Genomic DNA, 15,732 nt, shown 5'->3' with positions numbered 1-15,732 from the left:
CTAATTTATTAGCCAGTCTGAACTTAGATATGTGTGGTCTGTGCAGTGACTTGGTGGCAGAATGGGGGGCCTTGAGGGGGCAGCAATGCTGAGTACCAATCTATATCGAGCAATGGTTGCAACCGGTGTGGGCAGATATGTTATTAAGGAGTCCAACATTGTTGGGTTGAGCTTGTGTCCGAAAGGGGATGCTGCAGTCAGTGAGGAGGCAAATTGTGCACCTGATGGTGGTCAAACCAGCATTGTGTTGCAATCAGGTCCTTGGATGGGTTCTGGATGTGGCATTGTGGAACATTGTCCAATTATGGTGCAGAGGCAACAGAAAAAGCATGCGAAGTTCAGAAGAATGCGAAATCCTGAAGATGGGCTAAAATTTACAGACGCGCCAAATTTGGCACGTACTTCGATGCGAGATGCCTTTAATAGGTTCCACAACGAAACATTGTCTCGAAATTTGGTAGAAAATCCGAAGAAATTCTGGTCGTATGTAAAGTACACAAGCGGCAAGACGCAGTCAATACCTTCGCTGCGCAGTGCCGATGGTACTGTTATCGACGACTGTGCCGCTAAAGCGGAGTTATTGAACGCAGTTTTCCGAAATTCCTTCACCAGGAAAGACGAATGGAATATTCCAGAATTTGAAACACAAACATCTGCTAGCATGAGTTTCTTAGAAGTAGATACCTTAGGGGTTGCGAAGCAACTCAAATCGCTTGATACGGGCAAGTCTTCAGGTCCACATTGTATACCGATTAGGTTCCTTTCAGATTACACTGATACTATAGCTCCCTACTTAGCACTCATATACAACCGCTCGCTCACCGATAGATCTGTACCTACAGATTGGAAAATTGCGCAGGTCGCACCAGTGAATAAGAAGGGTAGTAGGAGTAATCCATTTAACTACAGACCTATATCATTGACGTCGGTTTGCAGTAGGGTTTTGGAGCATATATTGTATTCAAACATTATGAATCACCTCGAAGGGAACGATCTATTGACACGTAATCAGCATGGCTTCAGAAAACATCGCTCTTGTGCAACGCAGCTAGCTCTTTATTCGCACGAAGTAATGGCCGCTATCGACAGGGGATCTCAAGTTGATTCCGTATTTCTAGATTTCCGGAAAGCTTTTGACACCGTTCCTCACAAGCGACTTCTAATCAAGCTGCGGGCCTATGGGGTATCGCCTCAGTTGTGCGACTGGATTCGTGATTTCCTGTCAGGAAGGTCGCAGTTCGTAGTAATAGACGGAAAATCATCGAGTAAAACTGAAGTGATATCAGGTGTTCCCCAGGGAAGCGTCCTGGAACCTCCACTGTTCCTGATCTATATAAACGATCTGGGTGACAATCTGAGCAGTTCTCTTAGACTGTTCGCAGATGATGCTGTAATTTACCGTCTAGTAAGGTCATCCGAAGACCAGTATCAGCTGCAAAGCGATTTAGAAAAGATTGCTGTATGGTGTGTCAGGTGGCAGTTGACGCTAAATAACGAAAAGTGTGAGGTGATCCACATGAGTTCCAAAAGAAATCCGTTGGAATTCGATTACTCGATAAATAGTAAAATTCTCAAGGGTGTCAATTCAACTAAGTACCTGGGTTTTAAAATTACGAACAACTTCAGTTGGAAAGACCACATAGATAATATTGTGGGGAAGGCGAGCCAAAGGTTGTGTTTCATTGGCAGGACACTTAGAAGATGCAACAAGTCCACTAAAGACACAGCTTACACTACACTCGTTCGTCCTCTGTTAGAATATTGCTGCGTGATGTGGGATCCTTACCAGGTGGATTGACGGAGGACATCGAAAGGGTGCAAAAAAGGGCAGCTCGTTTTGTATTATCGCGTTATAGGGGAGAGAGTGTGGCAGATATGATACACGAGTCGGGGTGGAAGTCATTACAGCATAGACGTTTTTCGGCGCGGCGAGACATTTTTATGAAATTTCAGTCACCAACTTTCTCTTCCAAATGCGAAAATATTTTGTTGAGCCCAACCTACATAGGTAGGAATGATCATCAAAATAAAATAAGAGAAATCAGAGCTCGAACAGAAAGGTTTAGGTGTTCGTTTTTCCCGCTCGCTGTTCGGGAGTGGAATAGTAGAGAGATAGTATGATTGTGGTTCGATAAACCCTCTGCCAAGCACTTAAATGTGAATTGCAGAGTAGTCATGTAGATGTAGATGTATGGTGGGTGTGTGGTAGCCAAATTTGCTACCAGGTGTAAGTAGACGGTGAGTTCAGTGCTGTCGTTTGAAGATCAGCAGTAGGTATTGGTCGGGCTGTATGACAGGGTCATGCAGAAGACACATGGTGATGATGTGCTCCACAGCCAGAGCCATGCCCAATAATACCAGTGGCTGAGTAGCTGGCTAATGTGTGTGCTTTGCTGTGTGTCCATGGTCGGTGACTGTGTGGATGCTGGGAGGAGTGGGAACTGGGTGTAGTCAGATATTGAATGGGCCTGACCAGTAGGTCTGGGGTAATGTGTGCAGTCTCTCTCTCATTGTCATGAAGGTTGTGCGTCAAGGATACAATTTGTTCACACACTAGGGTGTCATTACATTGCGGGAGCATTTTGATCTTCATATGGAGTGCATCCGGTGATGCAGGGCAGTCAGCATAATGTTGGTGAGTCACAAAGAGCTCATCAGCAGAGGAGGCACAATGCTAGAGTGTATCAAAGGATGTATGATTCTCCTCCTGGTGGTTACCTTTAACATTCAGTGTACCATGTAGTGGTGTTAATGCTAGGGCAAAAGGGCCTGGGGTGCAGTGGTCAGTGCCAAAGTACATGGGTGTCTTGTGTCGTACAACTGAAGTGAGGTGGTATGATGTTCTTAACAGAGAATGTCCATATGAGGCGGCAAGGTGGTGACCACTGTAGGATCCGGACCATGGATCAATGCACTGTGATCGATGAGCTGGCTGCTTTGTGTGATTGCAGTTTCTGTCAAATAGTGAAGGGTTGATGATAGCTCTTGGATCTGCTGAAAGGTGGTTCATCTGATGCAGGCGACACAGCTGAAAACAGTCTTTGGAAGTGAGGCTGCAGAGGTGGAAGCCCCATAGAACTTTCGTCAGACTCAAAATCAACAATGAAATCAGATTCATGTGTTCAGAGACATGAAATCCAGTAGTAGTCATTGCTGGTGGAGTGAGAGATGATTGGCTGCAGTGTGGCATGTCGAGGTGACCTTCTCAGAAAGATTAACTTGTTGCGAGCACTGTCGTGTAGTAACAAGTAGGTGACTGTCGCACACACTGTTGATGAATTGCTCCCTTTCAAACAAGGTTTTCACATGGGGCTTTTTGCACAGTGTGTAGTCGTTTGTTTTCATTGGGTGAAGATCAGTGAGCTGAGCTGTATTGGTGATGTATGTTGCATGATGCTCGCAGAAATTATTCTACTCGGTTGCGGTGTATTTGATTACGTAGTGCGGCTGCACGATTACAACACGATAGACGATTTTCTTTGAAGGTGAAAGTACAGTGTGTTCTGTGGATGCCCAGGCGCAGGTATAGCACGATCTGCGAGGATTCATCAACAAGCCAATGGTAATCTCTCCAGCTGGGTTGTGGTCTACTATCAGGCATCAGTGCATGTTTGTGACATCAGAAATCTAGTCTTACTGCCAGGTGACACACACATGAAGCCTGAGGCCCATTTTAAACTATCGTTGAACTACTTTGACCAAACTGCTTTACTGGAGCTATTAAATGATCATAAAATTTTTCATCGTAGTAGTTTGGGAACAGCATACGTCGGTAGCGAGTGCATTGCTCGAAAAGAAAGAGAAATGGAGATAACTGTGGGTGAAACTGTCGACAGCAAGAGGAATAACTCGAAGTGTTCTTACGAATTTTCTTCATGAGCTACAATGTCAGGACATAAAAAACGAAAATTATTCCAGAAAAACATTTCAGTTTGCCCCATGAAAGTGGACCACTCATTTCTATATACACAATGTTCAGTTACAAACTGCCATTTCTTAATTTGATTCTCATAATTGATGTCTTGGGAAAGCCTGCAACTGTATCAGTCACAATTTACATAATGAAACACTACACTAGTTACACATTCTTTGATGCTTAATATGATTTCTTTTGAGAATTTATTCCCATTCTCAAGAGAGAATATTTACGTACGAATTTTGTGTGTGTTGTTCTGCCTCACATGTCCTTTGTGATTTTATGGTCTATGCCATCGGACAGGTCTTCCATCCAATTTTCTGAAAAGGCACACAAATTGCCTATTTAAATATTTGTACTTGACCATGACAATAAATTCTCGTGAATGGCTCTGAGCACTATGGGACTCAACTGCTGTGGTCATCAGTCCCCTAGAACTTAGAGCTACTTAAACTTTACTAACCTAAGGACATCACACACATCCATGCCTGAGGCAGGATTCAAACCTGGAAAAAATACATAATGGATGCAGTGTTTCATTATATAGCTCATGAATGCTATTTTGGTTAAATATCTTGAATTCCAGTGTATCGTTTATGCATTATTTCAGAACACACGCACGTCCTACCAGGCTCTGAATGATCAATTCAATAGATGTATGTTCGAATTGTTCGAATGACATGACTAGAAAAATAATTGCAATGGTAAAGTTCATGGAATTGCAGAAAATGTTATCAAGCCCTGGGTTTGTGAGTAATGCTACACTGTTTTCTGGTGTTCTTGAAGAGAACAGTATCCTCTCACAGTATTTCCAAAAGGACAGTGTTAATTTTCCCTCATCATATACGGCAATTACAAGGTCCTGAACTACTGAAGACAATGTAAGGTGCTTGCATGAAAGAAGCAGAGAAAGCTATTTTTAAAGGGTGCTTCAAAGATGTTTCACTAATTCCCAAAGAGAATCGAACACAATGCTACGTAAACTAATAGGAAACAGTTCTGTCAGAGCCTAAGTGATGATTCCAATGACAGTGAAGACCAAAATATTTCTTGAAAGGAATCGAAATTTTGGACAGTAAACAATGGTACTATGACACTGTGCATCCATGGCAAGAAGGGGAAGAAACTCTTAAGAAAAATATTTGATCATTAATTTATTTTATCCAAATGTAAGAGAACGTTTCAGAGATTACATAGTCAACAGTGGAAAGAAAATTCCTAATAATCTGAAACCAGTTTTTGTTTGTGTTGATACACTCCCTGTGAGCACATCAGACTGTGAAAGAGGCTTCAGAATAATGAACTTAGTTATGACAACACTGCAGAATTTGCTTTCCGTTTGCCATGTCTCACTCTTAAGGTTTATTTCAATTGTGTGGTCTCCACTACATCTGTGGAACCCCAAAGATTGCTTCAAAAGATAGAGCAAAACCCATAGGCATGTCGAGGGCAACCAATGCAAAAAGGCTAATCTACATATGCAGCAGCTGTCTGACTGGTACTCCAATATTAGGATCTTCTTTAGATAACTCCACCCACTGTATTTGTTAGGAATACAGGACTGGTTAGCATTATGATCTACTAAAAGTAAGGTTCAATGTGGCAACAACTAAGTTTGGTCACACATCAGACCCGTGAATAATTTTGTACACATGCCCTATCAAGCCGTCTCTCCACCTCTTCAGATTCGCATGTGTGGCATCACCTCAGAGCACCACAGATACCACTTTCTCAAAGCTGTTGCATAATTGTGGTGAAAGGGGTATGCGAGGGAGTTGTACATTGAGGATAACGATCTTGATGAAGGTGATGAGCAACAGTTTCATTACCTTGAGCTTAGCCATACAGAAAGATTGTGTTGGTGTATTCTACAAATTTGTACTCAACCATGTTGCTACAGCACTCAGACATGTGAATGAGGCTCAAACCAGGTCAGAGGGGTAGAATATATATAAAATGACATCAGCCTATCTGATGCAAGAACCTCCACCACTATCATGACTACTGTGCATGTACAATTCTTTCAGATAGTATTTTATGATAGATAACTTCATCACTTATAGAAGTCTGCAATTCCTGTAATATTGCCTGCTGGGTCATTAGTATTTAACATGGGCAACACAGGGTCTCAATACACTTCCCTGTGGCATGGCTGAAGTTAATTGTTGGCCAGCTTATGTTGATGATTCTTCAAATAATGTCCTACATCCTCCCCACAAAAAATCTTCAGTCCACTCACAAATTTTGTTAGCTACCCTTTTGTTAGCAAAATTCATTGGCTACCAGGAATTCATGAGATACAGCATCCACCTGACTGCTTTGATCCATGGAGCCATGGATTTCATGAGAGTAAAGGGTAAGTTGGGTTTCACATTTTCAGAATCTGTGGGTGCTGACAAGGAGGTGGGTTAGAGGTACTTCATTATGTTTAAGCTCAGAATGTGTTAAAGAGTTCTAAAATATATGGACATTAGTTAGACTGAACTAGTTTTGTGAATCATTTCTGCTGCCCTTCTTGTAGGTAGCTGTAACCTGTAATTTTTTCCAATCATTAAGCAGTTCTTTGTTCAACTGGTTTATGGCATGTTATGGTTAAATGGGAGCTAATTCGACCTCAGATTCTGTACAGTATCTCATAAGGCTCCTATCAAGCCTAGGAATCATATTTAGGTCTAGCACTTTTTGCTGTTTTTCAGTGTCACTGGCAGTAAGATCTATAGCACTCATTTTTGCAGTGGTGAAAGAAATAAACTAGAGCACTACTTCCGTATCTCCCTTGACAAAGGAGCATTTGAAATTACAGCTCAGGAGTTCTGCTTTTGCTTTGGTATCATTATTTTCAGTTATTCTGACATCATTGAGACATGGATAACAATTTGGTGCCACAGACAGCCTTTACATAATATGAACAGAATTTCTTTCGTGTTCAGGAGAAAAATTTCAACAAGATCTTTCTGTGACAGTCAATATAGGCTTCACACATTGCCCCCTTGACAGCCAAACTCATTTCATTCAACGGCTTTCTATTTATAGCACTATGCTTTGTGTTAAACCTGCTATGCACAAGTCGTCATTTCCTTATAAGTTTCTTCACAGTGATTGTGTTCTGTGAAGAGTATCATCCATCGTGAACTGTTCTTCTACATGTCCATCCAATGTGAAGTATCCTTGTACTGAGGAGTGTCTGAAGACACTTTAAAAGGATAACTATTTATTAACAAAACCAAAACACAACTATAATGTCCTGGATGAATACCCACAGAAATTTCTCTCTCTCTCTCTCTCTCTCTCTCTCTCTCTCTCTCTCTCTCTCTCCTGTGACGATGTCTATGATGAACCCCAGAGTCATGATAGGCAGCAATGTGAAGACCTGGGACATTACTGGGTAGGTGCTGCTAGAATGTGACTGCTGACATTCTGCTTGTGAAAACGAGAATGCAATGGGCCGGGTATGTGGAAGTGTGGGAGTTTAGCACTGAGACTGTAGGGCTAACTGGTAGCTCTGAGACTGTACTGCTGATGTGGCCAGATGAAACTGCTGGTACTGCCTACTTGAGGCATGTGGCATAACTGACTTCACAGGGTCTGGTGGCAGCCTAAATAGTCAGGAGTGTGTGGAAACCTGCATGGTGCTGCGAGGGCACATGACCTGGTGTAGCAATATAGTACTCTGCTAACAGCACACGCTGCTGTGAAAGACATGCTGCCTGTTGGCAAGGTTGGTGCCCCCAAACACTGTGGAGGTAATGTGTAACTCTGTGGTAAACAGCCCAAGACATACAGGGAAAAATATCTGTCATGACGAGAGACATTTACGCACATCCTCCTGGTGGGGCAGTTGCCCACACGGCGCGCCTGGCACACAGAGGAAATCACTTCCAGGCAGTTAAAACACAGTGTATGGTAAACTATTCTTTTAAACTCAAATCATAGTTATTCTACCTGTCCCTGCCCAGAGGTAACTGTTTGGAGTTCTGCTTTGAGATGTGACAAAGCTGCCACTTCAGCTGCCACACCGAACATGTAAATCTTAGTACTTGTTTTAGCTACACTAAGTAATCACTGTTGCTGCAACTACCTCACGGTCACTAACAAAAGTCGCAATATAGACCACCTCAAAGAGGTCCTTGCTATTAGGTCTTCAACAAGTGTACCAAGAAAGAGTGAAAACTTGCTGGTTTTGTGGATGCTTTTGTCTGAAAGCTGGATTATTTGTTGAGTGGTAGCCTTTGCGCTCTAAATTTTTTACAGTCTACCAGAACCTCCATTACTACATTTTTGTCATATTTCCGTTAGGCATGGCTTTTAAACCAGCTGTTCTACATAGGTGTCAGAGAAGACCTTACTAATGATTCACAGGATATCTTGCCGTGCCCAACACTTTGAAAACTGTAATTAATCCAGTGGATTGTTGAATTTATTTTACATTGTTTGTCACAGAATCGGTGTCTGCAACCCACAGAAATTGCTAAATATTTTCCCTAAGTTTGTAATTATGTAAAATTTAAGCATAAAGTAAACATATTAGAACTACAGGTTGCAATGCAACTGACACTAGCGGTGACTATATTAAATAGGATGAATACAAAGAGGAAAAATGGTATGAAAGCACACATACATAGACACATTGGTATTATCTGTTGCATACCAAGGTTATTAATACTCCTACTCACACAGAAAGTACAATGTTTGACAAAAAAAGTAGTTGTTATGCAGTTATTGGGCAGTACTGCAGACTGACTTAATTATTAGAAAGTTAAATATTGTTGGCAGTTATAAAACTATTTTAATTAATTGTAACCACACATTTTCAAGTGATGATTAAGAGGATTTGGTAGTGCAGTTGAACAGAGTGGATAGTGACTTCAAAAGAGACTGCAATATGAACAACAACAAAATAAAACAAAGATAAATAATTAAGATGATGAGAAAATAAATGAGGAAATGAGAGAATAAAATTAGTAGACCAGTTTTGTTATTGTGACAGCAAAATAACTGATGAAGGCCAAATTACGGAGGAATATAAAATTCAGACTAACATCAGCAACAAAGGGTTTCCTGAAAAAGGGAGATTTTAAAGTCTAATATAAATTTATGTTAAGAAAGCCTATTTTGAAAGTATTTATCTGGAGCAATTCCTTGTACAGAAGTGGAACATGGATGATCAATTGTGCATACATGAAGAGAAAAGAAGCTTTTGAAATGCACTCCTGCAGAATAATACTGAATCTTATGTGGATATAGCAGATAATGAATGAGGCAGTACTAATCAGACTGCAGAGAGAAGAAATTTCGCTCATCCTGTCTAAAAGAAAGGCTCGTTTGATAGAATTGAATTGAATTTTATTTGATCCTGTAAGACTACATTGTGTACAGTAAATGTACATGTAAAATAGGACATGTCAAAGTATTACCGTTCATTATCACTTATTTTTCTACATTTTTAAGTTACATTTTTACATCATTGATAATGAATAACAATATATAGTCAGTCAGTGGGGTATGCTCTGTACTTCATTCTTCCTTCCTGTATTGTTGGTGTGTACACTAGCATTTGTAATCCGGTCCTCACTACCTTTTGTGATGTACATTATTGTTTTGTATATATACAATGATGAAAAAGTTAAGGTATCTAAATTCTTGAAACAGTTTCTACACGTTTCAGAGGTCTTTCTTCTTAAAATGGTCCTAATTGCTCTTTTTTTTAATTTTTTTAACACTCATTTTGTCTCTTGTTTGTTTGAGTTTCCCCACACAGTCACTCCATACTGTAAGTATGGCTCAAAAAGTCCATGATACACTGTACACAGAAGGTTCTTGTCTGAATACTGTGATAGCTGCATCTTTAAGAATATGACAGAGCTCAGTTTCTTACAGACATTATTAGCTTGTGTGGCATCAAGAAATTGCACCAATGTGGTAATGGAAGGAATTTGTGGGGTAAAAACTGTAGCAGCAGCCGAAGCATTGCCTTAAGTAAGCTAGTTTAGTGGATGTGTCTTGTGGTAGTAAAGAGGTAGTCCCTTGCATAGTATAGACGAATGTTGACAGCTGCAGATGATGGAAGTAGCTTTTGTGTCATTATTTTATGAACAAAAGACTCAGTTTTTATTGAATCCTCACCTCAACATTTGGGTAGTGTATTGACTGGATAATATCAGGTTTTCTGATTTATACCTATGGCATGGTTTATTTATTTTATTGAAATCTCTTGTTCTTCTTGGACTAACGTGTCTTAATTAAAAATAATGCCACACACATTCAAACACCTTCCAACACATTTCACAGGTTAAATGCTAACAAAAGTAATAGATTACCTATAGAATAAATGTTGAAAGCTTATACAGTATAATGTAATGTATCATTCATGCTGTAATAATTCTCTACAGCGTCTCAAATTGAAATAACACGAAATAGGAATTCAAATTTTCGTACACAGTGTAAATTGTCCAATTACAAGCATAATGCATCAAGGGTGGGATACTGACAACTGTGTTTAAAGCGTGGAGCTTTTTATTTGATAAATGCAGATAGAAAATTATTATTTGTCATGAGGTGCCAAAAAAGTTTATAAACCAGCTTAAACCATCATCTGCTGTTGTACTGTATAACGAAGTCAACCTTCAAGACATGTTAAAAATTCGTGCAGGACTATATCTGACTTTTTCAAGTGTGTACCATGAGAAACACTAGAGCAACACTACACACCAAAATCCAAGGTTTGCAGGAACATTTGAGAATAATTACTAAAAGCATCTGATTATTGTATGTCAACATTCCCACCTGCCGTAGAAAACATTGTTTTATAGCTATTCTTCCTTTCTTAACAGTGTTGCCTATTGATTCACTTTAATCATCAGAATTTTAAATTTCATTACTCTGGTGAACATTCAGGACATTTTGTAAATTTACTATGATGATGATGGATGATGATGGATGATGATGATGATGATGGATGATGATGATGATGATGATGGATGATGATGGATGATGATGATGATGATGGATGATGATGATGATGATGGATGATGATGATGATGATGATGGATGATGATGGATGATGATGATGATGATGACGATGGTTATTTTAAATGGGTACCATTCACATCATTACCATTTTTTTATAAGTTTTAAAAATTTTGCAAATGTCATCAAACAGTATAATTTATATCTATCCAATCACAAAACTCAAAATTTCATTATCTTGAAAATCAAAGTTAAATGTGAAAATATTTTCGTAATAAACTTTTGTGCTGTGCAACTTCAGCTTTTCTCTGATTTGTTAGGTATTGTATTTTTTTTCTATAATGTACTTTAATGTACTGTATTAACAGAAAGTTGATGCAAAATGAACATGTATTTTTATTTCTTTGTTGTTTATCCATCAGGTGATGGCTTAATTCAGCACAGGGAACTGCAGCATGTGATGAGAGCATGCATGGAGGAGAATGGAATGAAATTTAGTGAGGATCAAATTGATGACCTAACTATGGCATTATTTGAAGATGCTGACCCAGAAAACAGAGGAGCCATTACTTTTGAAGCACTTAAAAACCAACTGGAAAAGCATGAAGGCCTTTTGGAAAATTTAACTATAAGGTATTTTGAGAAAAAAGATTATAGTATAGGTGGCCTTTAATTAATTTTCTTTTTTTTATTTTTTATTTATTTTTTTTTACTGGTAGTAAATTTATGTGGCAATTTTGCTTGTTTTCATTCTTGTTTTTGTACCTCTTTGTTTTTGTTACAATGGCTTTTGGGAACTTTGAACTCAAAATGGTATATTTTCTTTGTTATACATGAAAATGTCTTAAATACTCTGGCCTCTTGCAAAAGTGCCATAATAGTTTCATTTGAAGTAGAGAAGATTTGAAGGATGTGAACTATTTGCTTGACTCAGTTTTATACAAAAATTTTTATGAACGTTCTCACTATTATTCTAGCAGAAACATTAGACTTTAATCATGATAGGGAACAAATAGATCTTGGAGGTGGATGGAGCATGATTAACCACTTAAAATTTGTGAACATGATTAAAGGAAGAAGTAATGTTCCCACTTCATCTTGAATTTACTGATTCTGAGAATGTGTTTTATTAACTTTTGAGAAACCACTAATCAAAGCAATTGAAAATAGAACTCTGAAATGATACAAAATTATGTCTTAAGCATCATCTACAGTAACACCTCATGTTTTAATCAGATAACATCAAGACTGGAGACAACAGGAGTTTGGTAAATTTTGTCTTTTTAACCATACCTTTCTCTGTTAGCAAGGAAGAGAGTATTTAACCACTGTAATCTGACGAAGTTATCTTAATCCTCCTCCTTTCATAATTTTTTATCTCTGAGTACCACTGGGGCCATATAGACGCTAAGTAATTTTTCATTGTGCTTGTGGGGTCTTACTGACTCCAGTGTTACTAAGAGGTTTAATTGAGGTACCTTAAGTCTGCGGAGATCAACAATTTATCTGCTCAAATTGTGTACTAGTCAAAATGCAACATGACTTCCATAAACTTATTCTGTGTCCTAGACTATACCATCAGCTTGCCTAGACTATACCATCAGCTTGTAACAGACCCAATGTATTTAAATGTAGATTATTTGTAGTTCCTGTAAAATAGATTGACTGTACTCTTGAATTTCTATGTTTACAGCATTGATCGATGGCTAGTGCCACCAAAGCCCAAAGCTCCACCTAAATCACTAACAAGAAGGCTTGCGGCACTTGTTCCCTATCAGCTGACTCGACCGTATATGAAGAATAATTATGTTTATTTGGTGTTTTTGATGTTCGTAATCATTCTTAATGTTGCTCTCTTTGTGTCACGAGCAATTGAGTATCGAAATCATAATACCTTTGTCATTTTTGCAAGAGCTTGTGGTAAGTATCTACATATAACATAGAATACACTGTGCCATGTATCAAATCTAATATGGGATTATAAATCTGTTTCCCCATCCTGAAAGTGAACTGTTCAAATTCAAATCAATATTTGTAGATAGAGTTAATTTTATTGCTGGAAAATACTATGAAATAGGGGTGATGAATTTCTTTATCGTCCTTAACAAAAGAATGCAATGATGGAAAGGGGGGGAGGGGGGACTTGGCATCTGACAGTAGTGACTTTTCTTTCCTTTTGGCTGTAGTTTACCTGCAGTTTTTAATAATCATAATTTATGTGGACTAATATTCAAATAATTAACACACTTCAGAATATGATATATTTTCAAATTTGTGATATAGAAATCTCAATAAAATTAAATTCCAATGTTAGTTTAAAAACCACACAATACCCTGAGAGTTCACAAAATCCCTGAAATTTCCTGAGATTTCCCTGATTCTGTCCAGGTATAATTTAACTCCTTGAGACTTCCAGGTTTCCCAGAAGAATTGACACCCTGTTTGATTTGTGGTCCGTGTTCCAGTGATGTTGTTGTTGTTGTTGTTGTCTTCAGTCCTGAGACTGGTTTGATGCAGCTCTCCATGCTACTCTATCCTGTGCAAGCTGCTTCATCTCCCAGTACCTACTGCAACCTACATCCTTTTGAATCTGCTTAGTGTACTCATCTCTCGGTCTCCCTCTACGATTTTTACCCTCCACGCTGCCCTCCAACGCTAAATTTGTGATCCCTTGATGCCTCAAAACATGTCCTACCAACCGATCCCTTCTTCTAGTCAAGTTGTGCCACAAACTTCTCTTCTCCCCAATCCTATTCAATACCTCCTCATTAGTTACGTGATCTATCCACCTTATCTTCAGTATTCTTCTGTAGCACCACATTTCGAAAGCTTCTATTCTCTTCTTGTCCAAACTAGTAATCATCCATGTTTCACTTCCATACATGGCTACACTCCAAACAAATACTTTCAGAAACGACTTCCTGATACATAAATCTATATTCGATGTTAACAAATTTCTGTTCTTCAGAAACGCTTTCCTTGCCATTGCCAGTCTACATTTTATATCCTCTCTACTTCGACCATCATCAGTTATTTTACTTCCTAAATAGCAAAACTCCTTTACTACTTTAAGTGTCTCATTTCCTAATCTAATTCCCTCAGCATCACCCGATTTAATTTGACTACATTCCATTATCCTCGTTTTGCTTTTGTTGATGTTCATCTTATATCCTCCTTTCAAGACACTGTCCATTCCATTCAACTGCTCTTCCAAGTCCTTTGCCGTCTCTGACAGAATTACAATGTCATCGGCGAACCTCAAAGTTTTTACTTCGTCTCCATGAATTTTAATACCTACTCCAAATTTTTCTTTTGTTTCCTTTAATGCTTGCTCAATATACAGATTGAATAACATCGGGGAGAGGCTACAACCCTGTCTCACTCCTTTCCCAACCACTGCTTCCCTTTCATGCCCCTCGACTCTTATGACTGCCATCTGGTTTCTGTACAAATTGTAAATAGCCTTTCGCTCCCTGTATTTTACCCCTGACACCTTTAGAATTTGAAAAAGAGTATTCCAGTCAACATTGTCAAAAGCTTTCTCTAAGTCTACAAATGCTAGAAACGTAGGTTTGCCTTTTCTTAATCTTTCTTCTAAGATAAGTCGTAAGGTCAGTATTGCCTCACGTGTTCCAACATTTCGACGGAATCCAAACTGATCCTCCCCGAGGTCCGCATCTACCAGTTTTTCCATTCGTCTGTAAAGAATTCGCGTTAGTATTTTGCAGCTGTGACTTATTAAACTGATAGTTCGGTAATTTTCACATCTGTCAGCACCTGCTTTCTTTGGGATTGGAATTATTATATTCTTCTTGAAGTCTGAGGGTATTTCGCCTGTGTCATACATCTTGCTCACCAGCTGGTAGAGTTTTGTCATGACTGGCTCTCCCAAGGCCGTCAGTAGTTCTAATGGAATGTTGTCTACTCCGGGGGCCTTGTTTCGACTCAGGTCTTTCAGTGCTCTGTCAAACTCTTCACGCAGTATCGTATCTCCCATTTCGTCTTCATCTACATCCTCTTCCATTTCCATAATATTGTCCTCAAGTACATCACCCTTGTATAAACCTTCTATATACTCCTTCCACCTTTCTGCCTTCCCTTCTTTGCTTAGAACTGGGTTGCCATCTGAGCTCTTGATATTCATACACGTGGTTCTCTTCTCTCCAAAGGTCTCTTTAATTTTCCTGTAGGCAGTATCTATCTTACCCCTAGTGAGATAAGCTTCTACATCCTTACATTTGTCCTCTAGCCATCCCTGTTTAGCCATTTTGCACTTCCTGTCGATCTCATTTTTGAGACGTCTGTATTCCTTTTTGCCTGCTTCATTTACCGCATTTTTATATTTTCTCCTTTCATCAATTAAATTCAATATTTCTTCTGTTACCCAAGGATTTCTAGCAGCCCTCGTCTTTTTACCTACTTTATCCTCTGCTGCCTTCACTACTTCATCCCTCAGAGATACCCATTCTTCTTCTACTGTATTTCTTTCCCCTATTCCTGTCAATTGTCCCCTTATGCTCTCCCTGAAACTCTGTACAACCTCTGGTTCTTTCAGTTTATCCAGGTCCCATCTCCTTAATTTCCCACATTTTTGCAGTTTCTTCAGTTTTAATCTACAGGTCATAACCAATAGATTGTGGTCCGAGTCCACATCTGCCCCTGGAAATGTCTTACAACTTAAAACCTGGTTCCTAAATCTCTGTCTTACCATTATATAATCTATTTGATACCTTTTAGTATCTCCAAGGTTCTTCCATGTATACAACCTTCTTTCATGATTCTGAAACCAAGTGTTAGCTATGATTAAGTGGTGCTCCGTGCAAAATTCTACTAGGCGGCTTCCTCTTTCA

At 39.1% G+C, this 15,732-nt stretch overlaps 1 protein-coding gene across 1 annotated transcript in view; it reads left to right on the top strand.

Annotated features, from left to right (window-relative positions):
* LOC126272457 (NADPH oxidase 5) overlaps positions 1 to 15,732 on the top strand; it is a 1,112,602-nt gene that overhangs the window by 1,001,575 nt on the left and 95,295 nt on the right. The window contains exons 8-9 of the mRNA XM_049975335.1: positions 11,305 to 11,515; positions 12,576 to 12,802. Of these exons, the coding sequence (XP_049831292.1) occupies positions 11,305 to 11,515; positions 12,576 to 12,802 (438 nt within the window). The remainder of the gene's footprint in view (positions 1 to 11,304; positions 11,516 to 12,575; positions 12,803 to 15,732) is intronic.

This window comes from Schistocerca gregaria, chromosome 5 (assembly GCF_023897955.1).
Source record: "Schistocerca gregaria isolate iqSchGreg1 chromosome 5, iqSchGreg1.2, whole genome shotgun sequence".
Classification (NCBI taxonomy): domain Eukaryota; kingdom Metazoa; phylum Arthropoda; class Insecta; order Orthoptera; family Acrididae; genus Schistocerca; species Schistocerca gregaria.
This window is presented reverse-complemented; position numbering and strand designations above follow the sequence as displayed.